This window comes from Mirounga leonina, unplaced genomic scaffold (genome assembly GCF_011800145.1).
Source record: "Mirounga leonina isolate KUSES-001 unplaced genomic scaffold, KU_Mleo_1.0 Mir_353, whole genome shotgun sequence".
NCBI classification, from domain to species: domain Eukaryota; kingdom Metazoa; phylum Chordata; class Mammalia; order Carnivora; family Phocidae; genus Mirounga; species Mirounga leonina.
In genome coordinates this window covers 1,824,489-1,850,331 of record NW_023270699.1, presented here as the reverse complement: position 1 = coordinate 1,850,331, position 25,843 = coordinate 1,824,489, and the positions used below count along the sequence as shown (strand labels likewise).

The following is a 25,843-nucleotide window of genomic DNA, read 5'->3' as shown; positions in this document are numbered from 1 at the left end:
AGGTGCCAGGTTGGTGGGTCTCAAATGCACCCACCTCTCTGACCCAGAAAATTCATTCCAAAACCAACCCCCAGAAACAAGGCATGGAGCTATGGTGTCTTCGGAGACAAGGTGAGGGAGAAGCCGAGTTTCCTGTATCTCCGCGCAGCCAGGGAATTCCAGCTGGTGCCCGTTCCCAGAGCCTCAATGGAAGGATCACAGGTGCCAAAGGAGGGGAAGGGACAGTCCACGGCCAGGCCCTCCCACCCCCAGTCCCCGCGGCCCCCACACCTGCCCAAGTATAGGAGCAGGTTTAACCTGAAACAGCCCCCAAATAGAGCAGCAGGGAAGGGTCAAGAGGATGCACGACACAGGACATGCGAGGAATCCTAGCAAGAGCCCACGGGGTGGAAAAAGTTCTGGCCAGTGCGTGCAGGATGACCTCCTACCGTCGTTTAGAGCCCTGCATGAGGAAACTTGATTTTCTGGGACACAGAGGGGTGGCCCTGCTCTCTCTCTTAAAAGGCAGCAAACAAAGAGCACACAAATCTTTACCCCGAGAAGCCAGGGGTAAAGTACTGATGGTGTTCTAGGTAGTAGGTTTGTGGAGGTTTATTAAAATAATCAATAACTGGGCGCCTGGGTGGCTCAGTTGGTTAAGCGACTGCCTTCGGCTCAGGTCATGATCCTGGAGTCCCTGGATCGAGTCCCGCATCGGGCTCCCTGCTCGGCAGGGAGCCTGCTTCTGCCTCTGACCCTCCCCCCTCATGCTCTCTCTCTCTCTCATTCTCTCTCTCTCTCTCAAATAAATAAATAAAATCTTTAAAAATAATAAAATAAATTAAAATAAAATAATCAATAACTGATCATCAGTCAATTAAAAATGGGCCACACGTGGACTGGCAACAGAAGTGAGTCGAGCTGGGGGCCAGAACTGATTGGGTTCTGCAGATCTAAGCTATAAAAGAGCTAACGGCTGGACTCAACTTTCTGGGACCCAGGACCCGGGACACAGGACATCTTCTGACGCGAAGGGGAAAGCCTGTCCTGATGCCGAGGCAGGAACCGACAGCCAAGGGGAAGCAAGAGCAGCTAGGACCAGAAGAGGGCGAGCCATGGCCCCCAGCCACGTGCGCCGCCCCTCCCTTCGCAGGGGCTCCCACTGGGAGAAGGGCTGAGCCTTCCCCCTTCGTAGCATGGACTAGGTGGGCAGAAAACATAGAAGACAGGCGCACAGAGCTGCATCAAGAAAGCACGGTTTATTTGGCTCACACAGGGCTGGGTCCCTGCTGGAGGCAGAGGACCCCGGAAACCAGGGCCTCCCAGTGGGGACACAGAGGGATCCAGATCATCCTGCTACATCCTTGCCACAGGCTTCAGAGGGTCCGTTGGGCATGTTCTTCATCTGCCCTGTGCAGAACCTGGAGGCCACTGAAGACTTGTTCCAGGAGGGGAGCAGGTGTGGCCCCCTGTGCCCTGGGAGCAGCTGGGTGGGAGGCTCATGGTCAGAAGCAGGACGGGGTGCTACAAGAGATGGGTCTGCAGAGCAGGGGGGGGTGGGAGGGCTGGCAGCCCCCGGAGGACTGGCAGGAGGGGGCCATGAACACGAGGGGCTTGTAGCTCACGGGCAGGCAAACAGAGGACTGGCAGGAGGGGACCACATACACGGCGGGCTTGCAGCTCACAGGCATGGACACGGCGGGCTGGCAGCTCACGGGCATGGACACAGCGGGCTGGCAGCTCACGGGCACGTAGCAGGACGCCTGGCAGGAGCTGGGGATGCAGCAGGACGCCTGGCAGCCCGTGGAGCAGCTGGTGAAGCTCATGGTGGCGTGGGGCTGGAGTGGAGTCAGGGAGGAGGGCGGTGATGTCTGGAGGCTCCTTCCCTGGGCGGCCTTTATACCCGGGCTGCGGGTGTCCGGACAGCATGGGACACGCTGCCGTCTTCCTTGTTTGTGCTTCTTCTGGGCTGGAACTTGGCTTTCTGTTGCAGATGTTTTATTTGTTTGGCCCTTACCTTCATGACTAATTGCCCCCTCTTCAAGCACGCGTTACACTTGGAAACCCGCCCAAGTGTCTCACTGGCACCAGCCGGATTCTGCCTCCTTACGATTTCGCCAGAGCTACTTCTGTGTAGATCTGAAAACATGGGTGTCCTGGTCTCCCTCTGCATGGGACGATGGTCCCTGGACAGCCTCCCTCACATCAGGAAGGCTCCAGGGCAGGTGCCGGGAGAACAGATGTGTCTGGCTCATGTCTGAGTGTCCCAGGAGCTTCCGGCCGCAGGTCAAGCACGGCCGACACTTGGGACCACCCTCCCGCAGCATGAGTGTGGACGGAAGGGCGTGGGTCACGGAGAACTCCTGGAGGGCAGCGACCTCAGATCCTTGTCTCGAGAAAGCCTCCTCATTAGAGAAGCACAGTGGACAAAGGCATGGACCTCCTGCGTGCAGCCCCATCAGAAGCAGGGGTGTCCCCAGGAAATGGGAGAGGACACCAGCCACACTCATGCAGCCCACAGATGTCAACAGTCACGTGGGACTCAGAGGAGGACTGGCTGAGTCTGGTGGCGGGTCTTCCACTCCTTCTGGGGCTCTCGCCTGACCTCAACCACCAGAAAGCCAGCAGGGAGGACCACTGTCTGCCCCTACCCCCGGGGCTCTGGCTGGTAGACTTCGGAGTTCACACTGCTCTTACAAAGAACGTGCCATCTCTTGCATTCCCCTCCACCCCACCCTTGATGGTGAGAACAGCTCTAGAATTTAATGCAGAAGACGGTATTTCTGAAAACACTCTTGCAAGACGCTGCTGAATTATAAGACTCAGGACTGGTTTACAAGAATTTTCCAGAGCAGGTCCCCAAAGATGGACACAGCTCAGCGAGGTCCAGGCACCCACACCGAGGCATACACATCCAGACCCAGACACTCACAGGCTGAGCCTCTTTGTTAGGGAGACACTGTTTCCCATTCCGGGGTCTCCTGCGTGAGGAGAGTCGTCCATCTTTGCTCCCTCACCCCCTCCTCCATGCCACTCCTCACTCCTTGCACACAGAGACCCTGGAGCCCGCCTACATGCAGACAGCACCTGCTGGGGTCCACCTGGACAGGGCAAGCTCAGCATAAAGACTCTGACCTCTTTTTGGGGTGGGGGGTGTCCTCCATGATTTTCCAGGAGAGTCTGTCTGCTTCTGTTCTGGAAGGCACACAGCTAACCACACACCTAGACACCTGCAGCTGGTGGAACAGATCCGCCCCAACAAAGTGTAAGACCAGGCTGCACACGTCTGAGATGGTCAGTTAATAACTGACCGTCTACCAGAACAAAAATCAATAGCCAGTAAAAGAGAATGCAGACGTCCTATATCTAGTGTCATAATTAAGTTCAATATACAATAAAAAATCACTAGACATAAAAGATATAGAAAACATAATCCACAGTTAAAGAAACAAGTCCATCAGTAGTCATGAAACTTGAGATGGTCTAGACGTTGGCTGGCAAACAACGGCGGGAGAGCGGCTCTTACAAATACGTTTCAAGAATCCAAGGAAGATATGTTCAAAGAGTTAAAGGAAAGTATTATTTTCATGACTGAATGGAGAGGGAATGTTGGGCAGATAAATGGAAACTGGTAAAAAAAAAAAAAAAGGAATTCTAGAACTGAAAACACAATGGTGGAAATGAAATGTCCACTGGGAAGTGAAAAATAGAAGAATAAAGAGTATGAGAAAGTGAATACACATCGAGAGAAATTATCTAACCTGAAAGAAAAGGAAGAGTTAAGAAAAATAAAAAGAGGGGTGCCTGGGTGGCTCAGTCCATTGGGCGTCCGACCCTTGATTTCAGCTCAGGTCATGGTCTCAGGGTCATGAGATTGAGCCCCGTCTCGGGCTCTGTGCTCAGCGGGGAGTCTGCCTGGGATTCTCTCTCTCTCTGCTCAGCCCCCTGCTCTCTCTCTCTCTAATAAATAAATCTTTAAAAAAAAAAAAGAAAAAGAGCCTGTGAGCCCGTGTCAGACAGTCTAACACACAGGTTAAGTTCAACCTCCAGAGGAAAGAATGAAATCAAAGCATAAAAATGTGTTGAAGACACAATGGACAATTCTCCCAAACTTGATTAAAAAAAAAAAATGACACCAACTTACAGATCCCAGGGTCTTAGAGAAAAACCCAAGCTAGATAAATACAAAGAAAACCATCTCTGCGCACATAATAGTTATAGTGATGAAAACTGAAAATACAGAGCAAAGCCTTCAAAGCAGTGAGAGGAAAAACACTTCACAGACGAGAAAAAAAGGTAACAGCTGACTTCTCATCAGAAGCAGAGACCAGAGGACAGATGAGAACAGTGTTGAGATGCTGAAGACAGACACTGCCAATCAAGGATTCCCTGTATAGCAAAAAAAGAGAGAGAGAGAGAAAGTCCTGTGAAAGAGGGTGAGACGAAACCTTTCCAGGAAAACGAAAGCGAAGAGAACCACGAGCAGCAGAGTGCGCGACAAGGAAGACTGGGTGGGGGGTGCTGGGAGGAGCCCTATGGGCTGGAGGAAGGAGCAGGAGTGAAAGGCTCGTTTTCGTTCTTCTCATGGTTGGCTTGGACCACAAGTGACCAATGGAAATGTGCAACTCCATTACTAGGTCACAGCTGGACATGTGGTCACGTGCTTTTGCCCTGAATCCTCTTGGGCCTAACTGCGGTTTTAACCTGTGGTCAGAGCCAACGGAGGAGCGAGTGTGTGGACCGCTGACCTCACAGACTCATGGCTCGTCCACAGGTCTCAAGGTCACGCCACTGTGTGGTCTCAGGCAGATTCCAGGCTGTTCATTGTCTCAGCTCTGACCACAGCCTGAGCCCCCAAGACCACAGTCTTGGAATAACTTAACTAGTGTGACTTGTTACCGGGCCATGTAGGGAGCCCTTCTGTCTACTACGGTAAAGACCACAGACTCCAGAGTGAAGCTGAGCAGCTTCAATTTCTGCTTCTTCACCCCAGTGGTGCGAGCACACAAACATCATGGAATCTAACTGCGCCTCCATGTAAGAGGGGTATCACCTACCCCTTGGATGGCGGCAAGGATTGGTGACTAGTCAGTGATCAACTGATCCAGGTAAAAGGCTTAGCACGGTGCCAGGCACAAAGCTGGGACTGGATGACATGGTGGATGACATGGCCACAGCTGTCCCCAGTGAGGAGCCCAGCTGCTTGGCTCTGGTCCATTGGGAAGACCTTCTGGATCACGGAGTTTCCAAATCAAAGCAGGGGACCCCTGGTCTGGCGAGCAGGATGGTGCTTATGTGGACAGAGGACAGGGTATGTAAGCTGGGGGAGGACCTTGAACATCCTGATGTGGGGTCTCCTATCCCCCGCTGATGGTCCTTCACCATCCAACCTGGGCTCTGAGTCCAGAAATCACAGGCCTGCTGGGTCATACTGAGCCTCCAGCTATTGCAGTTTCCTGAACCGAGTCACTTCCCCCAGAAACTCCAGGAAGAGACGCACAGAGGAGGAGGAGGAGGAGGAGGCAAACAATCAGGCAACCAGGAGGAAGGCACCTGTGTGGCTTGTTGCCAGGATGCCACAGCCTGGGTATAAAGGTTGCCTGGGGAAGGAACCTCCAGACCAGCCCTGTCCTCCACCCTGACTCCACTCCAGCCTCCACCCTGACTCCACTCCACCGCCATGTACTTCACCAGCTGCTCTACAGGCTGCCAGCAGGCCAGCTGCACCCCCAGCTCTTGCCAGACATCCTGCCCTGGTTCCCTGGACTGCATCCCCACCTGCTGCCCTCCCCCAGGCTGTGGGGGCTCCTGCAGTGCCCCCTGCGTGGCTCTCCTGTGTCAGCCTGTGTGCAGCTCATCCATCTCCTGCCAGTCAGCCCGTAGCTGCCCGTCCCTGTGCTGCCCAGTGGCCTGCGGCCAGGCCTCCTCCTGCAGCTCAGGCTGCTGCACTCCCAGGTCCTGCCAGGTGACCTGCTGCACCCCCAGCTCCTGCCAAACGTCCTGCTGCCTGCCCGTGAGCTGCAAGCCTGCTGTGTGCCTGCCCGTGAGCTACAAGCCCATTGTGTATGTGGCTCCCTCCTGCCAGTCCTCTGGGGGCTGGCAGCCCTCCTGCCCCACCCTGGTCTGCAGGCCTGCCCCCTGTGGCACCCCTAACTGCTCCTGACAAATCACCTGGAATATCAATTCTCTATTGACCTCTCCCACCATGTCTCATTACTGAATCAGTGATGGTGGTTTTCTTCGCCATGAAAGCTTAGTGATGATTAAAAATAAATCTCTCTGCTCCTCAGTGCTGTGTCTTTCTGTGACTTTGCCCTGAAGCTGTTTCTCCGTGTCATCTGCTCCCTTGGACCAGCCAATGGCTGAGAAGTCCTGTCCGAGGGTGGTTCTCTTGGGACGGTCATGCCCCTCAGCACGTTGGGGAACCCCTCTGGGAAAAGTGGTAATCCAGGCTCTTGGATCTGAATGGGGCATTCCTTCCCACTGTTTCAAATGAGGACGTCATGCATGGTTCTTGGGATCCTAGGAACTGTGCCAATGAGGGGCAAACAATGGGAGGAAGAGACACAGCCCAAGTGACCCACAGCAGCTTGCAGTCATGTGCCTTGGGGGCTTCCCAAGGGGAGATGTTCATTGTGTGTTGCCCCAAAGGTTGCACCAAGGAGCCAGGGTGACAGGGATGCAGATTTCTGCTCAAAGAAGAAAGAGTTCCCTAAAAGTCAGAGCTACCCTACAAAATAATGGGCTCCTGGAGGCTGTTCCAGCTTCTGGGTGCTGAAGCCTTGAAGAGAAGGTACATTCATTCCACTCTCTTAATAAGAGGCAGAACTGGATCAACCCACATGTCCATCAACAGGGATGGATAAACAAACCATGACAGTCATACAATGGAATACAAATCAGCAATTAAGAGGACCGAACTGCATTTGCAACAATATGAATGAATCTCAAAAACATGGTGTTGGTGGACGGAGTCGGGCAGAAGAGCACCTGTTGCATGATTCCATTTAAGTGAGGCTCTAAGACAAGCTGAACTAATTTACTCTTTTTAAAGATCAGAACAACCATGAGAGACTATGGACTCTGAGAAACAAACTGAGGGTTTTAGAGGGGAGGGGGAGGGGGATGGGTTAGCCCGGTGATGGGTATTAAGGAGGGCACGTACTGCATGGACCACTGGGTGTTATATGAAAACAATGGATCGTGGATCACCACATCAAAAACTAATCATGTATTATTGTATGGTGACTAACATAACAATAAAATTTAAAAAAGAGAGAGAGAGAAGGGAAAAAATAAATAAATAAAGATCAGAACAATGGCTGCTTCTGGAGGATTTGGGTGAAACTGACTAGGCAGAAGAGGACATCTGGGGAGAGTGGTTAGGTCCACGGCCAGAGGGGTGGGCACAGGTCATGTCCGAGGCCCTGGTAGGTTGGGTGCACGGTCAAGGTGTGGGTCCTGATCCGGTTTGGGCTACTCAGGTGAATGCATTTGTGAAAATTCATCAAATGAAACACCTAGGATTCATATGACTTCACACACAAAAGCACAAAAATTGAATTCCTGTTAATGGTATTCTTCCTAAATGTTTGAGTGAGGTGTACTGTTGTTTGTAACTCACTTTGAAATGCTCCAAAAAACTAAGATGTATGGAGAGAGGGGTGGTTTGATGGCAAGTATCTGAGAATGTAAATGAGGCTCAGTGTTAGCTATGGGCTCGAGGAGTGGGTACATGGATACACCCTGCTTAATTCTTCCAACTTTTCTGTGTGTTTGAAATTTTTCATAATAAAATGAAAAAAATAGTTGAAAATAATTGTTGAGCTAAGTAGTTTAAAATAAAATTTTCCTTTAAAAAAAAATACAAGCCACACATGGGATTCTTGCTTTGGATAGGAAATTAAACCAATAGCCTCCATGCTGTGGCAACCTAATCTTCAAAGTGAATTGGATACTCAGCATTCCAATAGAGTAAGGGTGGACTGTGGGTCGGCCAAACACCCAGAGTACGGGTGTGGTTGTGGGAAAGCCAGCACTCCAGGAGAGTGGACGCTGCCGTTCAAGATGGTGGACTGAGCCCACAGCTCCCACGTCAGCCCTCCCAGGGCCCACTATGGGGGAGAAGTCAGCTTACGATGGGTGCGGAACTCCACAAATGCAATGGGAAACAGGCGAGTGTGCCAACCCCGAGGCAGGGGCCCTGGAGCAGGACAGCACCTGCTCCCCATGAGCAGGCCCGGTGGAGGAGGGGTGTGTCCTCAATGGAGGGGAGGAGCCAGAGCCACCTGGCCAGGCACTCCCCAAGGCCGAGTGTCCAGCAGTCCCACCTCTCCCCAGAACATCACCAATGTGTATCTCTAGGACAGTTGAACACCTCACCCAGGAAGGGCTGAGGCTCCTGGGAAGCTGTTGGCACCCCCAGGTACATAACTCTCATTCTGGACTCTGGGCTCCCAACTTTCTTATCCCCAAGTGAAGCCCACCACCTGGCAGACCCCCACCTCAATCCCAGAGTGCCATGTCAGCCTCCCCACATGGGTGAGCTTTCTCTAACTCAACACAGACTGTCACATGGTGGAAGAGGAGCCCAGACTACCAAGGACCACCCCCCACCCTCACCCCAGCACATGAGCAAAGCCAGTGGCCTGAGAAAGAAAGCCTGAGACTACCAACATAAAAATACACCCCAGAGGAAGCATATAGTTTACAAAGCAGAAATCACCTTTGAAATTAAAAGTTAAATTAAATGTAAAAATCTTAAATATATTCAGACATCAAGATGTTAGAGCCATAAAGCAAGGGCAAGAGGCTGTGAAAAGGAGCGATTATAAAACTTACCCTAAAAAAATCATAGGTATCAAATGTGTTGTTGATATTTAAAATTAAACAGAGGGGCTTGAAGGTGAGGTTGAGAAATCCCTCTGACTTAGAACAAAATGTCGAAGAGGTAGAAAGTATGAGGGAAAAGAAACCAGCATAAGTGACCCACCCGGAGGTGCAGCCTCTGCTGTGTGGTATTCCCAGAGGGAGCACAGCAAGGCCACAGGGGGATGAGGAAATGCAACCCCAGGGAGGAACACGCCCCACAGTGGAAGACACAGCCTCCAGGTTGAAAAGACTAAGCAATGCCAAGAAAAATGAATGGGGAAAACCCAGACATATCCTGTTGAAATTGCAGAACATTAGGGATAATAAGTGGTTCCCAAAAGCATCCCCAGAGAACAAAACAAACAGAAGTCATCTACGGAAAAATAAATGTCAGACTGGCATCAGACTTGCCATTAACAACGCCGCATGCAATAAACTTCAGGAAAAGTGCTCACAAAGTCCTGGTGACAGAAATCCAGCTTGTGCTTCCAAACATAAGCATGCTATAAATAAACAGAGGAGTAGAAAAGTACGTAAACAGCACGTAAGCAGGCAGTAAACATGACAGCATGTTATTGGTAATAGATATATTAAATAAGCATTGGTGTTTTTCTATAACTAAGTGAGATGTATTTTTTTTGTGCAGTCATCTGCTTTTCAACATTTTTTTAAAGCAGAAAAAATCACATCCAAAAGAATAAAATACCTAGCAATAAATTTAACCAAGGGGTGAAAGACTTGTACAGGGATAACTATAAAACACTGCCACAAGAGCAGAAGAAACAAGTGTAGGTGGAAGGACATCCCATGTTCATGGAAGGGAAGACAATGTTAAGGTGACAGTACCACCCATAGTGACCTGCAGATTCAATGGAATCCTTATTGAAATCCCAAAGCCTTTTTCTCTAGAAATGAAAAAGCTGATCCTCAAAATCATACCGAATTGATAGGGGCCTAGAAGAGAACAATCTTAGAAAAAAGGAAGAAAGTTGGAGGATTCACAACTGCAGATTTCAAAATTTACTACAAAAGTACAGTGATTGAACCAGCGTCCCAGGACAGACATATAGAATGAAGGAATAAAGTTGAGAGTCCAGAGACACACCCATATATTTATGGCCAATTGATTTTTGACAAGGGTTTCAAGACTATTCAGTGGGGGAAGAAATCATCTTTTCAACAAATGCTGCTGGAAAAACTGGATTTCTACATGCAAAATAACCTTACTTTGGACCCCCCACCTCACCCAACATACAAAAATTAACTTAAAATGGATAAACATCAGGGCACCTGGTGGCTCAGTCGGTTGGGCAGCTACCTTCGGCTCAGGTCATGATCCCAGGGTCCTGGGTTCGAGCCCCATAACAGGCTCCTTGCTCGGCGGGGAGTCTGCTTCTCCCTGTCCCTCTGCCTGCCTGCTGCTCCCCCTGCTTGTGCTCTCTCTCTCTCACTATCTCTCTCTCTGTGTCAAATAAATAAATAAAATCTTGAAAAAAAAAAAAAAGGATAAACATCCCAAGCATAAGAGCTAAAACCAAAATGTCTTAGAAGAAAACACAGGGGAAATACTTTGTGACCTTGGATTTGACAATGGATTCTTAGCTACTACGCCAAAAGCATGAAGATCAAAAGAAAAACATAAGTTGGACTTCACCAAAATTCAAAACTTCAGTGACTCAAAAGCCACCATCAAGAAAGTGACAAGACAATCTACAGAATGGGAGAAAATATTTGCAAATCGTGTATCTGATAAGAGTTTAATATCCAGAATATATAAAGAACTCATACAACTCAGCATCAAAAAGACAAGCAACCTGATTTAACAACGGGCAAAGGACGTGAACAGACATTTCCCCAGCAAAATTGTACAGATGGTCAACACACACACGAAAAGATGCTCCACGTTATTAGTCATCAGGGAAATGCAAACCACAACCACAATACTATTTCACACCCACTAGGATGGCTGTAATTTAAAAAGGAAGAAAAAGAACCAGTGTTGGTGAGCATGTGGCGAGACTGGAACCCTCAAACATTGCCCATGGGAATACAGAGGGGAGCACCTCTGTGGGAACACTTGGGCACTCACCATATGCCCTCAGAAATTCCACTCCTAAGAATATACCTAAAAAAGGGGTAAAGGGGATTTAGATGATCTTTGCAGCATTATTCACAACAGCCAAAAGGTAAAAGCAACCCAGGGGTCCAAGGACAGACAGGTGGACAGATAAACAAAATGTGGTCCATCCACTCAGTGGGGTGTTCTTCACCACGAACTGAAAGAAGAGCAGGCACCTTCTACCTGGGTGAACCTTGCGGACGTGACGTCAAGTGAAATAAGCTGGTCCCAGAGGGACAGGTACTGTCCGGTCACCCATGTAGGAGGGACTAGAGGGGCCAGATTCAGACACAGGGAGTAGGATGGGGTGCCGGGGGCTGGGGCGACTGTGGAACAGGGAGGTGGTGCTTAATGGGGACGGAGTTTCAGATCAGGATGATGGTAAAGTCCTGGAGACGGACGGTGAGGACAGTTGCACAACAACGGGAATGCACTTAAGGTGCCCTTTCTGGCTCGGCACTGCCCCTCCTCACTGTGGCCCTTAGAGCACTCGCCTGTTGGGCGGCCAGGAGTGTGAACGTCGCCGGCCGCCCAGGGGCCAAGCGTGCATTCGGGTGGGTGTTGGGGGGGAGTGGGCAGCTGAGGGCCGAGGCGAGCACTGAGAGATGGAGATGCATCAGCCCCCCAGGCGCTCGCCTGGGAAGCTCGGACCGCCTAACCGATCTCCGTGAGCTCCAGCCCACACCTGACAACAGCCAGCCCGAGGTGGCGCAGCCTCCCCAGGAAGTCAGGGAAGACGGGCCGCCTCGTCTCTTTGGAAGCCAGGGGCCTCACCCTAGAGTGCCAGCGGCAAAGCCAGATGGGCTCCCCAGCAAAGACCCTCTTCACATTCACTCCCCATCTCTCTGTGAACACCTACCTGCTCAGCAACATGCCAAGTCTTAGTCCGACTGCGTGACCCTCAGTTAAATCTGGCTTCCCGCTGGTCACTAGCGTCTGGCTGCATTGCCCACTGACCGTGGCTGCGTGTGTCCTGCCCATGCCCAGTGGGAGCGGGGGCTGTTCTAGAGAACCCAGCGCCTGCCCCTGCCTCAGCTCAGGAAGGAGGAGTCTGTGGACCAGCCCCACCCGGGGCCCTCAGCCGGTATCAGCTACACCTCACCACGCTCGAGCTTCGGGCTCCAGCCTGGCTCCTGGGAGCCCCCACGCTCCCCAGAGATGCCCCCCACCACCTCCCAAGCAGCCCTCCCTACTCTCAGCTGGGTGAAGTCTCGCTCTTACCAACGGCCTGCCTCCCGCAAGCTCACCTCCCACCGTATTTGCGCACATTCCTGCCAAAATAAGTGCAAGTGCTGGTGCCTTCTTAGAAGCAGCTCCTTGTCGGGTGGTTCCAGCTGCCGGGCACCCACCATGCACCTGCCCAGACTCCTGCACCAGCAGGTCTAAATGACCCCTCTCCCAGAAGCCAGATTGCTCTCTGCTTTCCGGGGCACCAGAGTCTGTGGTTGAGAACACGGGCCGCGGGTTCTGATCCAGGCTCTTCTGCTCACTTGTGTGGGCTTTGGTGCAAGTGCTTCCTTGTGCCTCAGTTTCCCCATTGGTAAAGTGGGAACCCCAGCTCCCGCTTCACAAGGTTGTTGTAAGGGTCACTGAGTTGACATGTACAAAGCTGCTCAGAATACTTGCTGGCATAGGAGATCGATTACACATAAGTGTTTGCTAATATGCTAAAAATAAATACAGCTCCCAGCCATTCGTTGGTTCATGGACTCAGGAGAGAATTTATATCCCCAAATAAAGATGATATGAAAAAGAAGAACAAAATATGCGTATGATTCCACTGACTGTTGAGGAGCATGGGGATGAATAGTACGGAGCCCCAAGAGATGCTGGGAGCAGGGGTGGGCTTGGTATCAAGAGCCACTGACCCTCCTGGGTCATGAATGAGCTGAACTATCAGCTGTGAGCCCGTGACATGAATCCTCAGGGACCTGCTCCCACAACAAGGAAACAAGCTTTTCAAGGCCTCGTGATGGATAGCACACAGCCCTGAGGTGTATATAAGCCCCAAACACCCCGAGCGCCTCACACACTCACACACACTCACACACTCCCACTCACAGTCACACCCTCCTCCAGCCCCACCGCCCCCGCCATGGCCGCGTCCACCCTGTCCGTCTGCTCCAACGATCTGAGCTACGGCAGCCGCGTCTGCCTGCCCGGCTCCTGGGACTCCTGCCCCGACTCCTCCTGGCAGGTGGACGACTGCCCAGAGAGCTGCTGCGCCCCCCCCTGCTGGACCCCCAGCTGTTGCCAGTCCAGCGGCTACACCCCGGGCTCCTGCCTGACCCTCATCTGCACCCCCGTGAGCTGCGGGTCCAGCCCCTGCCAATCAGCCTGCACCAGCTCCTGCCGGCCCTCCAGCTGCAGCTCCTCCCCCTGCCAGGAAGCCTGTGGTGCGTCCATCTGCCACACCCCTGTCTGCTGCAAGCCCCTCTGCTTCACCCCTGTCTGCTGCAAGCCCGTCTGCTGCACCCCTGCCTGCTGCAAGCCCGTCAGCTGCACCCCTGTCTGCTGTGAGGCCTCCCCCTGCTCAGCCCCCTCCTGTAGCTGGCCCAGCCCCTGCTCCTTGTCCTGCTGCAGACCCTCCTCCTGCGTGTCCCTGCTCTGCCGGCCCGTGGGCCCCCGCCAGGCCTGCTGTGTGCCCACCTCGGCCCAGAAGTCCTGCTGCTGACGGGGCACGTCCCCACCGGGGCCAGCTGGGCGCTATGGGGGACCCCAAGCTCTCGCCCTGCCTCCTTCAGGATTTAAGCCAGCACAAGCTCCAGTGCACAGGTCAGCATGAACCCTCTTCGGACCCTAATAACCAGGGCTGAGCCTGGCTGCAGCCTCCACGCCACGCCCCGATGACCTGAGACAGCCCTCCCCTGCTATTGACAGCCATGGCCTCCTGCCCTGTCTCTGCCCCTCCTGGAAGCTGTTTGCCTCCAACCCAAACATACTTGTGATGCTAAGTGAATAAACTTGCCCAGGCGCCTGGGTGGCTCAGTCAGTTAAGCATCTGACTCTTGATTTCAGCTCAGATCATGGTTTCAGGGTCATGAGATCAAGCCCCATGTTAGGCTCTGCACTCAGCAGGGAGTCTGCTTGGGTTCTCTCCCTCCCTCTGCCCCTCCCCCCTAAAATCAATCAATCAATCAATCTTGCATCCTTGCCTCTACTGGTTCTCTCTGGCAGCCTGGCTTTGTTTCATGATTTCCGATCCTCCAGGCTAACATAACCCTGGCCATCTTGCTGACAAGCCCATCTTGGGAGCATTTCCAGCGGCACTGAGCTGAGGCCCACCCTGGTGGTCCCCATCCGTCCCTCCAGGCTACTCTGGGGTAGCCCCGCTGAGTGTTCGGGACTCAGGTGGCCCACAGCCACCTGGACAGCAGGCCCGTTGGCAGGAGGGCCCCGTTGCCCAGGCCTCCGTCTCCCTGGTTGGTCTAGCAGCAGGAGGCAGGGCCCAGGTTCGCTTCTGGGCTAGGAGGAGGCTGGGCCAGGGCCTTCCGGGGCCACACCTGGGGCGGAGCATTTCTGTTGACCACCAGCCTCCTGAGTCTATCTCTCCATCTCCCCTTGAACGTCAGGGTTTTATTACAATGTCCTGATGCTGCCTTTCTCTGCCGGCACAGGACAGGGACGCGCCCTGTCCCCGGCCCCAGGCCTGGCCCAGAGTGGCAGAGGTCAAGAGGAAGACGCCAGAGGGTAAGCGACTTTGAGGGCCCACACTGGCGTCTGAGGCCCAGGCCTGCTGCCCTCCAAGGGTTTTCCCTCGAGGCCAGTCTGGATGGGGCCCCCACGTTTCCTGGAACTTCCTGCACCCAGACCCCACTCCTAGACAGAGTCACTTCCTAACCTACAACCCCCTGCCTCCATTCTCGCCAGTGCTTCCTCCGGCTCTAGACCCTACCCTGTTACCAGCATACGCCCTCCCTCCCAGGAGGCCGTGAAATCCTGCAAGCCATTCCCCAAAGGGAGGTGGTCAACAGTGAACGTCCCCCCCCCTTAGAATAAGCCTTCTTCGGGCCCCTGCCTCCCTGGGGCCCCTGCCCCTCCTCCCTCGTGGGACCCTGGTATGGAAGAAAGCAGGGGAGAAATCAATTCTCCTGTTATGGGGGCCAGAAAACCCCCGGGAGTCTGCCCACCATGAGCTCCTCTACACCTTCTGGCCAGCTTCTCCTGCCCCCGAACACCAGTGCCCTGGGGAAGCCCCCACCTGTGTGCCTTAGCCTCTCTGGCCTGTGGCTAAAACCCACAGGCCCCTTGTCAGAAACGTGTATTGAAATGTGTCAAATACAACACTCCAGATTTCAAGGGGAGATAATTGTGTGAAAACACAGTTATCAAAATACTTTTAAAGCAAATGATGCATTGAGATGCAGGCTTCTCCATGAAGGCACTAAGAAAGGGGGGGAGCGGGTTCTCATGCAGACAGGAGCGGGATGCACATCTGTAATGGGGTGCAGGATGCTGGTGGCTTGGCTGGTGACCGTCCCCATGCTGCCAGGGTGGCAACCCGCATCACCTCTGCATCCCTCATGGTAGCTGGGTCTGCATCAGGGTTAGGAAAAATTCAGGGCCCTGAATTCCACCCGCCAACGCTGCCGGGAGCCCACTGCTCACTCAGGGAAAGCACACACCTGGCCAACAGCAGCCGGCTTGAACCAGAAAGGAGCCCCCAAAGCCCAGCCTCCCGAACTACTGCTCTGCGGGGACATCAGCGGCAGTCTGTCCCCAAAACCGGTGCCCTTTCCCTGGAGCGACCCCCAGACACGCGACAGGCGGGACCCCCAGCCTGCTGCAACCCTGGCCGGTCACCTCCGGACAGGGGATCGCAGCCCCGCGCCGGGTGCGGCCCAGACGGACGTCTGAGCACCTGGATGCGCAAAGGCCCAGCGGGGCGTCCACACCGGTGAGACAAATGTTACGGCGGGGGTCGCCCCGGGTTCTCCCCGCGGGCGCTCACACGCACACACGCTTGTAGGTGCACACAGTCACACTCGCGGGAGCACCCCCCCCCCGCCCCCTCCCGCCCCGCCCCCGCACGCGTCCCTCCGGGACCCAGAGGCACCATCTAAGCTCCATCTAAGCAGGGCACCGGCTTCCGCGGCCGAATTCCCCCTCCCTCCGATTTCCGAGCACGTGGGGCATCGCGGGTCGGGCAGAGGGTCGCGGAGCCGCTCGCTCACTGAGCCCCAGGCCCCGGGCGCACGCTCCTTCAGGCGGATCCGCGGGGTTAGGAGGCGGAGGGTAATGTCCAAGGACCAGGTCACGCATCGCTCCCCCAGACTCAGGGTGGGGAGAGAGAAGTGGGCGCCCTCGTGCCCCCTTGGCCAGGAGCTCAGAGTCCACCTAGGAGGACGCGAGGGGGGGGATGAGGCGGGGTTAAAGGGGGTGGGGCGGGGAGGGGCGGGGAACTGAGCGTCGCGCGTTCTGCGCTGGGGGCAGGAGGGGGGTGGGCAGCTGGGAACCAAGTCCAGACTAGAAGAAGCCTGGGGGCTTGTTGATTCTACTGTGGCAAAGGCCACCTGTGAATACGTGATTAGCCCTAAAGATCAAGTCAGAGAACCTGCAGACAGCGTATGAGGTTCCAGGATAAAAATGAATGTTCTTTGTTTCCTAACTTTTGTGCAAACAAGAAAGTGCCCTGGCCTAATGGGTGAGAATTTTTAAAAACGAAAGTGAGCGTCAGGGTGACAGGGCCAGGCTCCCCTAGGGGCACTGGGGACCCCCAGGTTGGGGCACGGCCTCTTCTGCGCTGGGGAATGAGAGGGGTGCCTGTCTCTGAGATGGGGGAACAAAGGTGAGGGGTGCCCTGGGGTCTCCTGCAGAGGACAGGTCGCTGAACCTGCACATACGGACTAGATAAAAAGCCTCAGCACGACCAGCGTGGTGACAGTCTGCCCCCCACTGCAGCAGCCCCCCCGCTGCCCAGCGCGGCGCGAGGCGAGGCCTGGGGGTGCGGAGCTTAGATGGGACCTGGGCCCCGGCGGCCACATTCCGCCCGGAGGCCCCCGCACCCCGCGGACCGCTCCTGGCTCAGAGCGGGAAGCCGCCCAGGGCGCGCTGACAAAGGGCGGCGGGGACACACAAGCAGTCCCCACTGCCCCAGGCTGAGAGGCTCACGCCTGCTCCGGGAGCCGCCAGGAGCGGGCGTCGTGCCCACGCAGAGTCTCCCGGGAACCCGCGTTGAGGGCCTCGCGGAGGGGCCAGGGTTCCCCAGGACTCGGGCCTCGCGGAGGGGCCAGAGTTCCCCAGGACTCGGGCTGGAAAGCACCACCCTCCTGCCAGCTTCCGTTAGAGAAGCCTGCGGACAAAGTTGGTGGCTCCTGAGAGCAGCCCAGGCGGTGGGGGGAGGGCTTCTTGCCCCCCAAAATGCAAAAGAGGCCCAATGCTGCCCCACCCTGCCAGACAGCTTTTAAAATGCACATCTGTTCCCGTCCTGTTGTGGGTTCTTCTCCAGGGACGGGCTCCCCACAGGCACCCAGAGCCCGAGGCCTGACCGCCCCACCCACTCCTGCACGCAGCCCTCTGGGGTCCCCTGCCCCCACCCTGAAGGTTTCCTCCTCTGAAGCCCCCCGAGCCCCTCCCGTGCTGGGGGAGGAGGCAACTGCCAGGGCCTCTGTGGGCTGGCGGCTGGCGGAGCTGTGGTCTGAGCGAGGTGCGGGCTCCACCACTGGGGAGGGGGGGCACAGCACCGTCCCCGCCTGGGGACTGAGCGAATGAAGGAGGCAAGACTCTTAGACTAGGTTCTGAGCGTCACCAAGGCCGAATCCCGGTGAGGAGCCCACCCGGGAGTGTTCCCAGGTATCTATGTCCCCGGGGGCACCAGGTGCAGATGAAACGCAAGACAAGACATGGTGATCCTGACACCCTGCAGCAGCTCAGAGCTGTGCTTCCTACACCGCCAGTGACCCCTGCCCGGGAGGGTCCAGCGTAATGCACATGATGTGCCCAGCATGGCTCCCACAGACTCCCAACGCCCTGGCCTTCTGTCCCCGTGCAGACTGGGTGTGGGATAGATGACACTTCCCCAGCATCACCCTTCCCCACCCACAGCTGCTGCTCCCCCTGATTCGAGCCCACATCCAGAACACAGCCCACCCAGGTGTCTCCCCCAGGACAGCCCCAGCCAATTCCTGGCACCACACACACCATGCAGCCCAGAACCATGGATGCCCAAAAGGAGCCAGGAAGGATCGGAGGGACCCATATCTCAACCATTTTGTCCCGAAGCCGTTGGCCCAGCTCAGTGGAGCGGCTGAGGGGTCCACAGTCACAAGACTGAGGCTGGCTCCTGGGGTCAGGGAGGCCAACAGCTTATAAAAGGCATCTCACCGCAGAATCCTGCCTGCCACGCTCATCCCCCAGGGAGCCCACCCCAACACCCCACACAGGCCCCGAGCCCCCGGCCACTCTGCTCGGGACTCCCTTCCACTCTCCCACCCTGCGCCCGGTTTCCCTGGCCTGCACCCCCCACCTGCCCCCTAGTGGCCTTGTTCATGCTGACCGCCGGCCAGGTCATCTGGCTGGCTGGGCCCAGGCTCTCAGAGACATGACCCATCCTCAGACGCACCTGCACCTGTTCAGAAAGGCCCGTCCCAGGCCCCGCCTCTCAGCAGAGGGTCTGAACCACACGCTGGGCAGACATTGAACCCAATGTCCCTATCGCTAAAACCCCAGCCTGGAAGGGGTATCTGCGAGTGGCGAGCCCCACCCCCAGAAGGGCACTGGTGAGCTGCTCACCAGCCTGAGCTCCTGCGTGACCCTGGCCATGGTCTCCCCGCAAGCCCAGCCAGCTCTGCGGCCCACAGCCCAGGCCCGCCCCAGCTGTCCAGCTCCTGCTGTGTCTGCTTTGCAGGAAAGCCGCACAGACAAGGCCCTCCCTGCACGCCCCGGCCTCCTGGACTGTCCTCCCCACGCCTCCTCAACGGCGAACTCGAACTCGAGGCCCTCCAGACTCGACGTCCCTGCTCGCCCAGCCCCTGGGCCACTGTGGCCTACCTGCCGCCGCAGAGCACTGCGTTAGCTCTTTCCCTCTTTCCAAGGTGCAGGCGTAAGCATTCCTCTGCTGCCCCCACGGGCCCCCACAGCCTTCCAGTGACGCCTACAGAGGGCAGCCCGAGGTGGCCCTGGCCATCAGAGCTGCCCAGCCCCCCAGCACAGCCCCCCCCCCCCCAGCGAGGGGTACAGAAGCCCTTGGAAACGGCCCGTCACCCACTGGTCACTGCTGCAGACTCATCTGTGTCCCAGACTCAGGGCCAGGCCTTCAGAAGCCAGTGTGGTGGCCGCCAAGGCGCCTCCCACCCGCACAGCGGGGCAGACATGCGGGAGGCCCGAAGGCCACTGGGATTCACCCCCACCCCAGCTCACACAACCCAGCAGTGGAAACTCAGGGGCCTTTCAAAACGGAATGGAATCAAAGTGATTTTTTTAACCACTGAAGTCCTGACTTGATGCGCAAGTGTGTTGGAAGGACTCCAAACGCAGCAGTTCGATACTATTTACCTGTCTTTTATCTTTCCTCCCGAGTCCCCGGTGTTTGTAACTGGGTCATCTTTTAACTATCTGCACCAGCCTTCAGGGCAGAGGGGGCGGGCTTTATAAATAACCTTTATTATTACCGTGCAGGTTGATGCTGTTCCCAGGGCTGAAGGGAGCATGAAGGTGCATGTCGGTGACTCATCCCCCAACACAGAGACTGCCGTGTGCTCAGGACAGCGGCTGGGCTCGGCGCTGCCGGCGGCGGTGGGCGAGGGGGGGTCCTTCTGGGGCAGGCCGTTCTCTGCTGGGGAGGGGGCAGCCTTCTGTCCCCTGAACCCCGGGGGACTTCGCTTGGCCACAGGCTGACTAGCTCCTGTACTGTTTGCAAATCGTGAGTCCCAAGGCAGTCACTGCGGGCAGGAGCCCAGAGTGGGGGTGGGGGGCCCTCGGTCCTGCCCCCACCCTGCCCACTGCTGCTGCCCCAGCAGCCCCGGGGTCTGCTCACCTCCCACCTGCCCTGGACACCCAACCAAGCATTCCAGACTTGGGTCATCATCCATCATCTCCTGGTCGTGTCATTGGGAACCAGGGCCATTCGAGCCAAGAGCTATAACAGGGAGGGGGCCCAGGATGAGTAATTTGCAAATAAAACTGCAACCACACTGCAAACCATCCCACCCCGCTGGCCTCCTGGTGAGGCTGCACGTGCTCGGTGGGTCTCCAGCTACCAGGCCTCCTTTTCCTGTTGCTTTGTTATTAATGTTAGTTTTGATAAATAAAATCTCTAGGTAGAAACTCCAGAAAGATACGGTGATGTCATGGTCATTAGCGAGTCAACAGGGCCTTCCTAAAAGCGGGGGTAGCAGAACCTCCCCTCGAGGAGCCAGCCAGTGGCGCTCTCCCCACGTTGGCGTGGGAGTTTGGGGCTGCGGGATGGAACAGCCAGCCCAGGGGCGGCCCTGTGCTTTGCTAAGTGCAGACCTGGGGTTCTCTGTGCTTGGGCCCCACGAGGGGCTGGCTCATTCCTGAAACAGGTGCAAGGCCCTTCCCCAGGAGAGTACACAGGTAAATACTGGAATACTTGTGAAGCCTTCAGATGGCGGCTGGCTCTCGCTTTGAACCCGGTCCCCACCCTGTTAGCATTTCCACTGAGCCGGCCTTCCCCATCCCTTTCATCTCTGCCTCTGCCATCCCCCTGTCCGTCCCCCCGGGCGGACTGCTGGTGCCTCCAAAGCAAACCCGGGCACCCAGGGACGGGGGACCAGAAGCGGCGCTGACCCGCAGCTGCCCCCTTCCCGGCTCCCAGCTCTGTACCCCCTTACCTGTGCAGGGCTCCCATTGCCGGGTGCCTTGGCCTGGGGTCGCCAGGGCCGAGAGTGCCATACACAGCATCAGCAGGACAGACATGGGAGGTCCGGGTCCCAAGCTCCATCCAGGGGCCCTGCCCTCAGCCCCCAGCTCCTCCTCAGACACCTGGGCCAGCCCTTCCGGGGGTGGCAGCGTGGGGGGGCGGGGGACAGTCACTGTGAGGGCCACATGCCGGAGTCCTGCGGCAGGGACAGACGGCCAGCAAGGGGCGGGGGGCAGCAAAGCTTCTGCGGGCTCTGCGGGGGGGCAGCTGGTGCGGGCAGGTCGGGGCGGCAGCCTAGCTCATCTCCGCACGGGCTTGGGTCCCGCCGCGCAGGTGACAAGTGACAGCATCCCAGCTCCCCGGAGATTACTCATTGGCAGAGCACGCTTTTCCCAAAGGAAAGACAGAAACAGATCGTCCAGCGAGAGCTGGGAGCCAACCAGAAAAACTCCGAGAACCTGTTTTCCTCGGGTGCAGATCCCGGGCTGCCTGCCTTAGGACAGCCACCCGCGGGGGGGCCAGGGCGCAGAGCCTCTGCGGGGCCAGCTGACAGCGTCCCCAGGAGGGGCTGGCTGGGAGGACGGCTTTTATCTGGTGCCCGGCCCTCCCCAGGGTGTGTGGGTTTGTCAACTGTTGGGTTTCAGGAATTCCCCTCCGGAGGGAAAGTCCTCCCCGGGACGGCTAATGAGAAGACTCGGGGAGGATCGCCCGGGGGAGGGGAGCGCCGAGCACACAGGGGAAGCCTCATTTCTTCCAGACGAGGCCCAAGGGTCTGACCTCCCAAAACCACAGTGGACACGAAACGCTGCCCCAGGCAGGGCAGCTCTGAAGTGTGATTGTTCTTTTTTTAAAACACCGGGCCGCAGACCCCTCTCCAGGGCTTACCGGGGCCTTCACCCCGCTCCCCCGCCAGTGCCAGATGGCTTCCCCAGGGCAGCAGGACCCCTTCCGTGGGCCCCCGAAGGGACATCTTCCTCGCTGCCGAAGGACAGTGCTGTGGCCGCGGACACCACGCCTGCCCCCAGGTCTGGGGCTCGCCCGCAGGTGTTTGTGACGGGGGCAGACCCTGGGCTTAGGCTTGTTGGGGGGACTGGGTGGGGGCAGATGAGAGAGACAGAGACAGAGGTGCAGAGACAGAGGGAGGCGGGGGAGACAGAATGTCCAAGGCTCTGCATGAAACTGCCTGTGGCTGGAGAGATTCTCTCTGTCTCTGTCTCTAGACAGACAGACAGACAGACAGACATCTCCAACAGCTATTAACAAACGCCGTCTGTCTTAGTCACATGGTTCCGGGTAACTGAGGTCCTCAGAGGGAAACCTGGAAAGGTTGCCCGTGACCGCATGCATAGCGCCCGGCGGACCCTCAGGTGGCCTCCCTCACCCCTGCTCCAGGACCCCCGCCAGCCCAGCGTAGGGACAGAGCCTTCCTGACCCCACCAGGCAGGCGCCCGTCCCAGGATGGGGGAGGGACAGAAAGGACAGCTGTCTGAACCAGACAGAGTCTCCCTCTCTCCCTTCCCCATTGGCAGATAACTTTGAGGGTCTCGGTGGCCTGGGCGGTCACAGGTCAGGAGGGCAGGGGACTTCCCACAGGACACAGACCCAGGCAGCATCCCTGTGACTCCCGCTGACCTCTCCACCTGACATTGACCTCCGACCCGACGTCTCCTGCTGACCTCTAACTGTTGGTAAATGATTATGCATCATGTTGTAACAACCGGGTCTGAGGAATCACAATCCTGCTACCCTGAGCCCTCCCGGGACCGTCTCCTTCTGTTACGTTCCATCCAAGGGACACCAGCAATGCTCAGTGACAAACAAGGGCTCATCAGGGGAAATCCTCTTCATGGGTACAACTAGAAAAACATGTGCCCGAGCGCAGAAAAAAAGCTCAGAACTTCCTTCTCCGGACTGGCTCCTGTGTCACCCCAGACAAGCCACTTAAATGCTCCCAATTCTCATTTCCATGTCTGCAGGAAGTGCCCGGTGGGACCCGCATGGCGGGAAGAGCCCATAATTTAGGGGCCGGATGTAATTTACACAAAGCGACACCCAGGCGAGGTCGTGCTGCACATGGGCTTGGAGATGCTGGTAAGGAGGAGGAGGGGACGCGGACGCAGGAGCCCCTGTCCCTCCCCGGGCAAGAAAGGAAGCCCTTCCCTCCAAGCACCCTGGCCCTGGAAGCCCCTCACCAGTGGCCCCCGCAGTCACGCTGATGCAGACGCTGCTGAGAGCGGCAGGTGTGAGAGCAGAGTCCCCGCCGCACACCAAGACCAGGGCTGGAGTGATGGCTCACAGCCCGCCGGAGCCTCGCACAGCCGGGTTCGCGCGCCCGGGGACGCAGGCTGCATAGGCAGTGAGTCGCGGGCCCAACCCGCCCGGCACGGAGGCAGGAGCGGCCGACTGCACATCCGGGTCTGCTCGCTGCCTCCAGAGCAAAAACAGAAGTCTGTCCCCGCACGAACGTCTCCTGTAACTCGGGTGCAGACCGTCACTCCCCTCGTCCACCGTGGTGACAGAGGAGGACCTCATTCGCTCTGCGGGCGACACGGGTCGGCCCGCCAACACGCACACCACGGGCCTCGAACGTGGCCACAGTGCGTCGCCGTGTGGCCAGAGCGAGTCCACCTCTCCCAGGTCGACATATCCCAACCAGGGAGTGACGCTCTCTCCAGGAAGATGAGAAGTCACAGCAAAGGGGAAATTCGAAACAGTAACTCCAGGTTAGAGAAAGAAGACGCTGAGGCTCTATTAGACTAAGCCGCCCTTTGGGAGATCAAATTGAACCTCAGGGGCTCTCAATAAAGATGCAAAAACTCCTCCGGAATACAGACCATAATTTGACATTTAGTGACCCCGGTTCTAAGGATGATTGAAAGGGTCTCTGGGGGGCGCCTGGGTGGCTCAGTTGGTTAAGCGACTGCCTTCGGCTCAGGTCATGATCCTGGAGTCCTGGGATCAAGTCCCGCATTGGGCTCCCTGCTCGGCGGGGAGTCTGCTTCTCCCTCTGACCCTTCTGCCTCTCATGCTCTCTGTCTCTCATTCTCTCTCTCTCAAATAAATAAATAAAATCTTTAAAAAAAAAAAAAAAAAGAAAGGGTCTCTGGGGAAGAAAGAGCGCCTGGCGTGTGACAGTGAGTCCAGATGGGCACCCGGCAAGCTGGCCCCCACCCAGCGCCCAGCCTTGCCCCCGTCGGCCACTGGGCCACTGTGTGCAGGAGCACAGACTAGAATCCCGTTCTAGAAGTGACTTAGGGGGACTCGTTACTGAAGGAGAGAATAAGAGTTTGTTTGTCTTGTCACGTGATGAGTCCTTTGGATGGTAGTGCTAGTAATCCTCCATCTGCTAAAGGGTGGGTGCAAATATTTTCCCCTCTCTCTTCTTTTTTGGTTCCTTTAAACAATTTTTCTGATGCTTTTGTCTTTTGCCAAGTATTTAAAATTTTTATTTAGTCAGCAACACTTTCCTTAAGACTTCTGGGTCTTAAAATACAACTTCTAGATGTCTCTGCTGTTATGCTGTGTTTCTGTTTGGCTCCCTGTTCCATCTGGGGTGTGATCTGGGGTATCTGGAATGCACTGACTTGAGCTCCGTTTCCAGAAAGCTGTTATGCACGCACTATTTACTAAATGCCTCTCCTTTCCCCACCACCTTGAAATGTCACATCTATGATGGATTAGGCCTCTACACATACTTGGAACTATTCCATTAATCTCTGTTCCACTAATCTCTTTGTCTATTTCCTTTGCCAACACATTATTTGTGCGTGTTTACAGTAAGTGCTCATACCTATAGATCAAGGGCATACACACTAGCTTTCTCACTTCAAAAACGTATTGGTGGTTCTCTTTTTCCCTTTCATAGTTTCCCTTTCATGTGAACTTTAAAAATTATTGGTTCTCATTTCTACCTCCAAAACCAAAATCAAACAAGCAAAGATATTATAGGAATACCTATTGGAATGGCAGTAAGTTTATAGATTAATTTCAGAATAATGGACATTTTTATGATACAAAGTCTTCCCACTCAGAAACATGGATATCTCTCTGTTTATTCCAAACTTGAATTAAGTTCATCAAAAAATTTTTATAGTTTTGATTACAGAGGTCCGACACATTTTCTGTAAAATTATTCCTGTAAATGTCCTGTACATTTATTTATAATTTTATCATCATTATGAACATTATCCCCCCCATTTTTACCTGTAATTAGTTATTGGTAGTATAAAGAAAACTGGTTCATTTTAGTACAACTATCTTGTATCTAGCAACCTTAAACTTACTGATTCTAGAATCTCCTGTTTTTCTAGATAAATACTGTCTGCCAAGAAGAGTAATTTTGGCTCTTCTGTTTTAATATGTGTACCAATTTGTTTTCGTTCTCTTTTACTTAGAGTAGGAATGACCACTGCATTTTTCTCAAATTTTTTTAAATTATTTATTTAAATTCAATGTAGTTAACATATGGTGTATTATTAGTTTCAGAGGTAAGTGATTCATCAGTCTTATGTAACACCCAGTGCTCATTCCATCACGTGCCCTCCTTCATGCCCGTCACCCAGTTACACCATCCTCCCCACCCCCTCCCCTCCAGCAACCCTCAGTTTGTTTCCCAGAGTTGAGAGTCTCTCACAGTTTGTCTCCCTCTCTGATTTCAACTTATTTTTCCCTCCCTTCCTCTATGCTCCTCTGTTTTGTTTCTTAAATTCCACATATGAGTGAGATCATACGATACTTGTCTTTCTCTGACTGACTTATTTCGCTTAGCATAATACCCTCTAGTTCCATCCACGTCATTGCAAAGGGCAAGATTTCATTTGTGGGGGGTTTTTTTGATGGCTGCATAATATTCCATTGTATATATATACCACCTCTTCTTTATCCATTCATCTGTCAATGGACTTCTGGGCTCTTTCCACAGTTTGGCTATTGTGGACATTGCTGCTATGAACATCGGGGTACAGGTGCCCCTTCGGATCACCGTGTTTGTATCCCTCAAATGCTTTTGCACATCAATTGATATGACTTCATGTGTTTTCTGTGTTAACTTGTCA

At 55.0% G+C, this 25,843-nt stretch overlaps 2 protein-coding genes across 2 annotated transcripts; one reads left to right on the top strand and one right to left on the bottom strand.

Moving 5' to 3' along the window:
- Nucleotides 1-1,484: 1,484 nt before the first annotated feature.
- Nucleotides 1,485-2,981, bottom strand: LOC118026911 (keratin-associated protein 12-1-like). The gene has a single exon (XM_035029966.1). The coding sequence runs from the start codon at nucleotides 1,803-1,805 to the stop codon at nucleotides 1,485-1,487; it is 321 nt and encodes a 106-aa protein (XP_034885857.1). The 5' UTR covers nucleotides 1,806-2,981.
- A 2,678-nt stretch (nucleotides 2,982-5,659) lies between these two features.
- Nucleotides 5,660-13,643, top strand: LOC118026910 (keratin-associated protein 10-8-like). Its single transcript, XM_035029965.1, has 3 exons — nucleotides 5,660-5,850; nucleotides 5,935-6,134; nucleotides 13,033-13,643. Exons 1-3 carry the CDS (start codon nucleotides 5,660-5,662, stop codon nucleotides 13,641-13,643), a joined length of 1,002 nt encoding a protein of 333 aa, XP_034885856.1.
- The last annotated feature ends 12,200 nt before the right edge of the window (nucleotides 13,644-25,843 follow it).

Coding starts and splice junctions, on each gene's coding strand:
- LOC118026911 (XM_035029966.1), bottom strand. CDS start 1,805: ATGAGCTTCACCAGCTGCTCCACGGGCTGCCAGGCGTCCTGCTGCATC.
- LOC118026910 (XM_035029965.1), top strand. CDS start 5,660: ATGTACTTCACCAGCTGCTCTACAGGCTGCCAGCAGGCCAGCTGCACC. Junction 5,851..5,934: donor AGCTCATCCATCTCCTGCCA/GTCAGCCCGTAG, acceptor CTGCACTCCCAG/GTCCTGCCAGGTGACCTGCT. Junction 6,135..13,032: donor CCCCTGTGGCACCCCTAACT/GCTCCTGACAAA, acceptor TCCCACTCACAG/TCACACCCTCCTCCAGCCCC.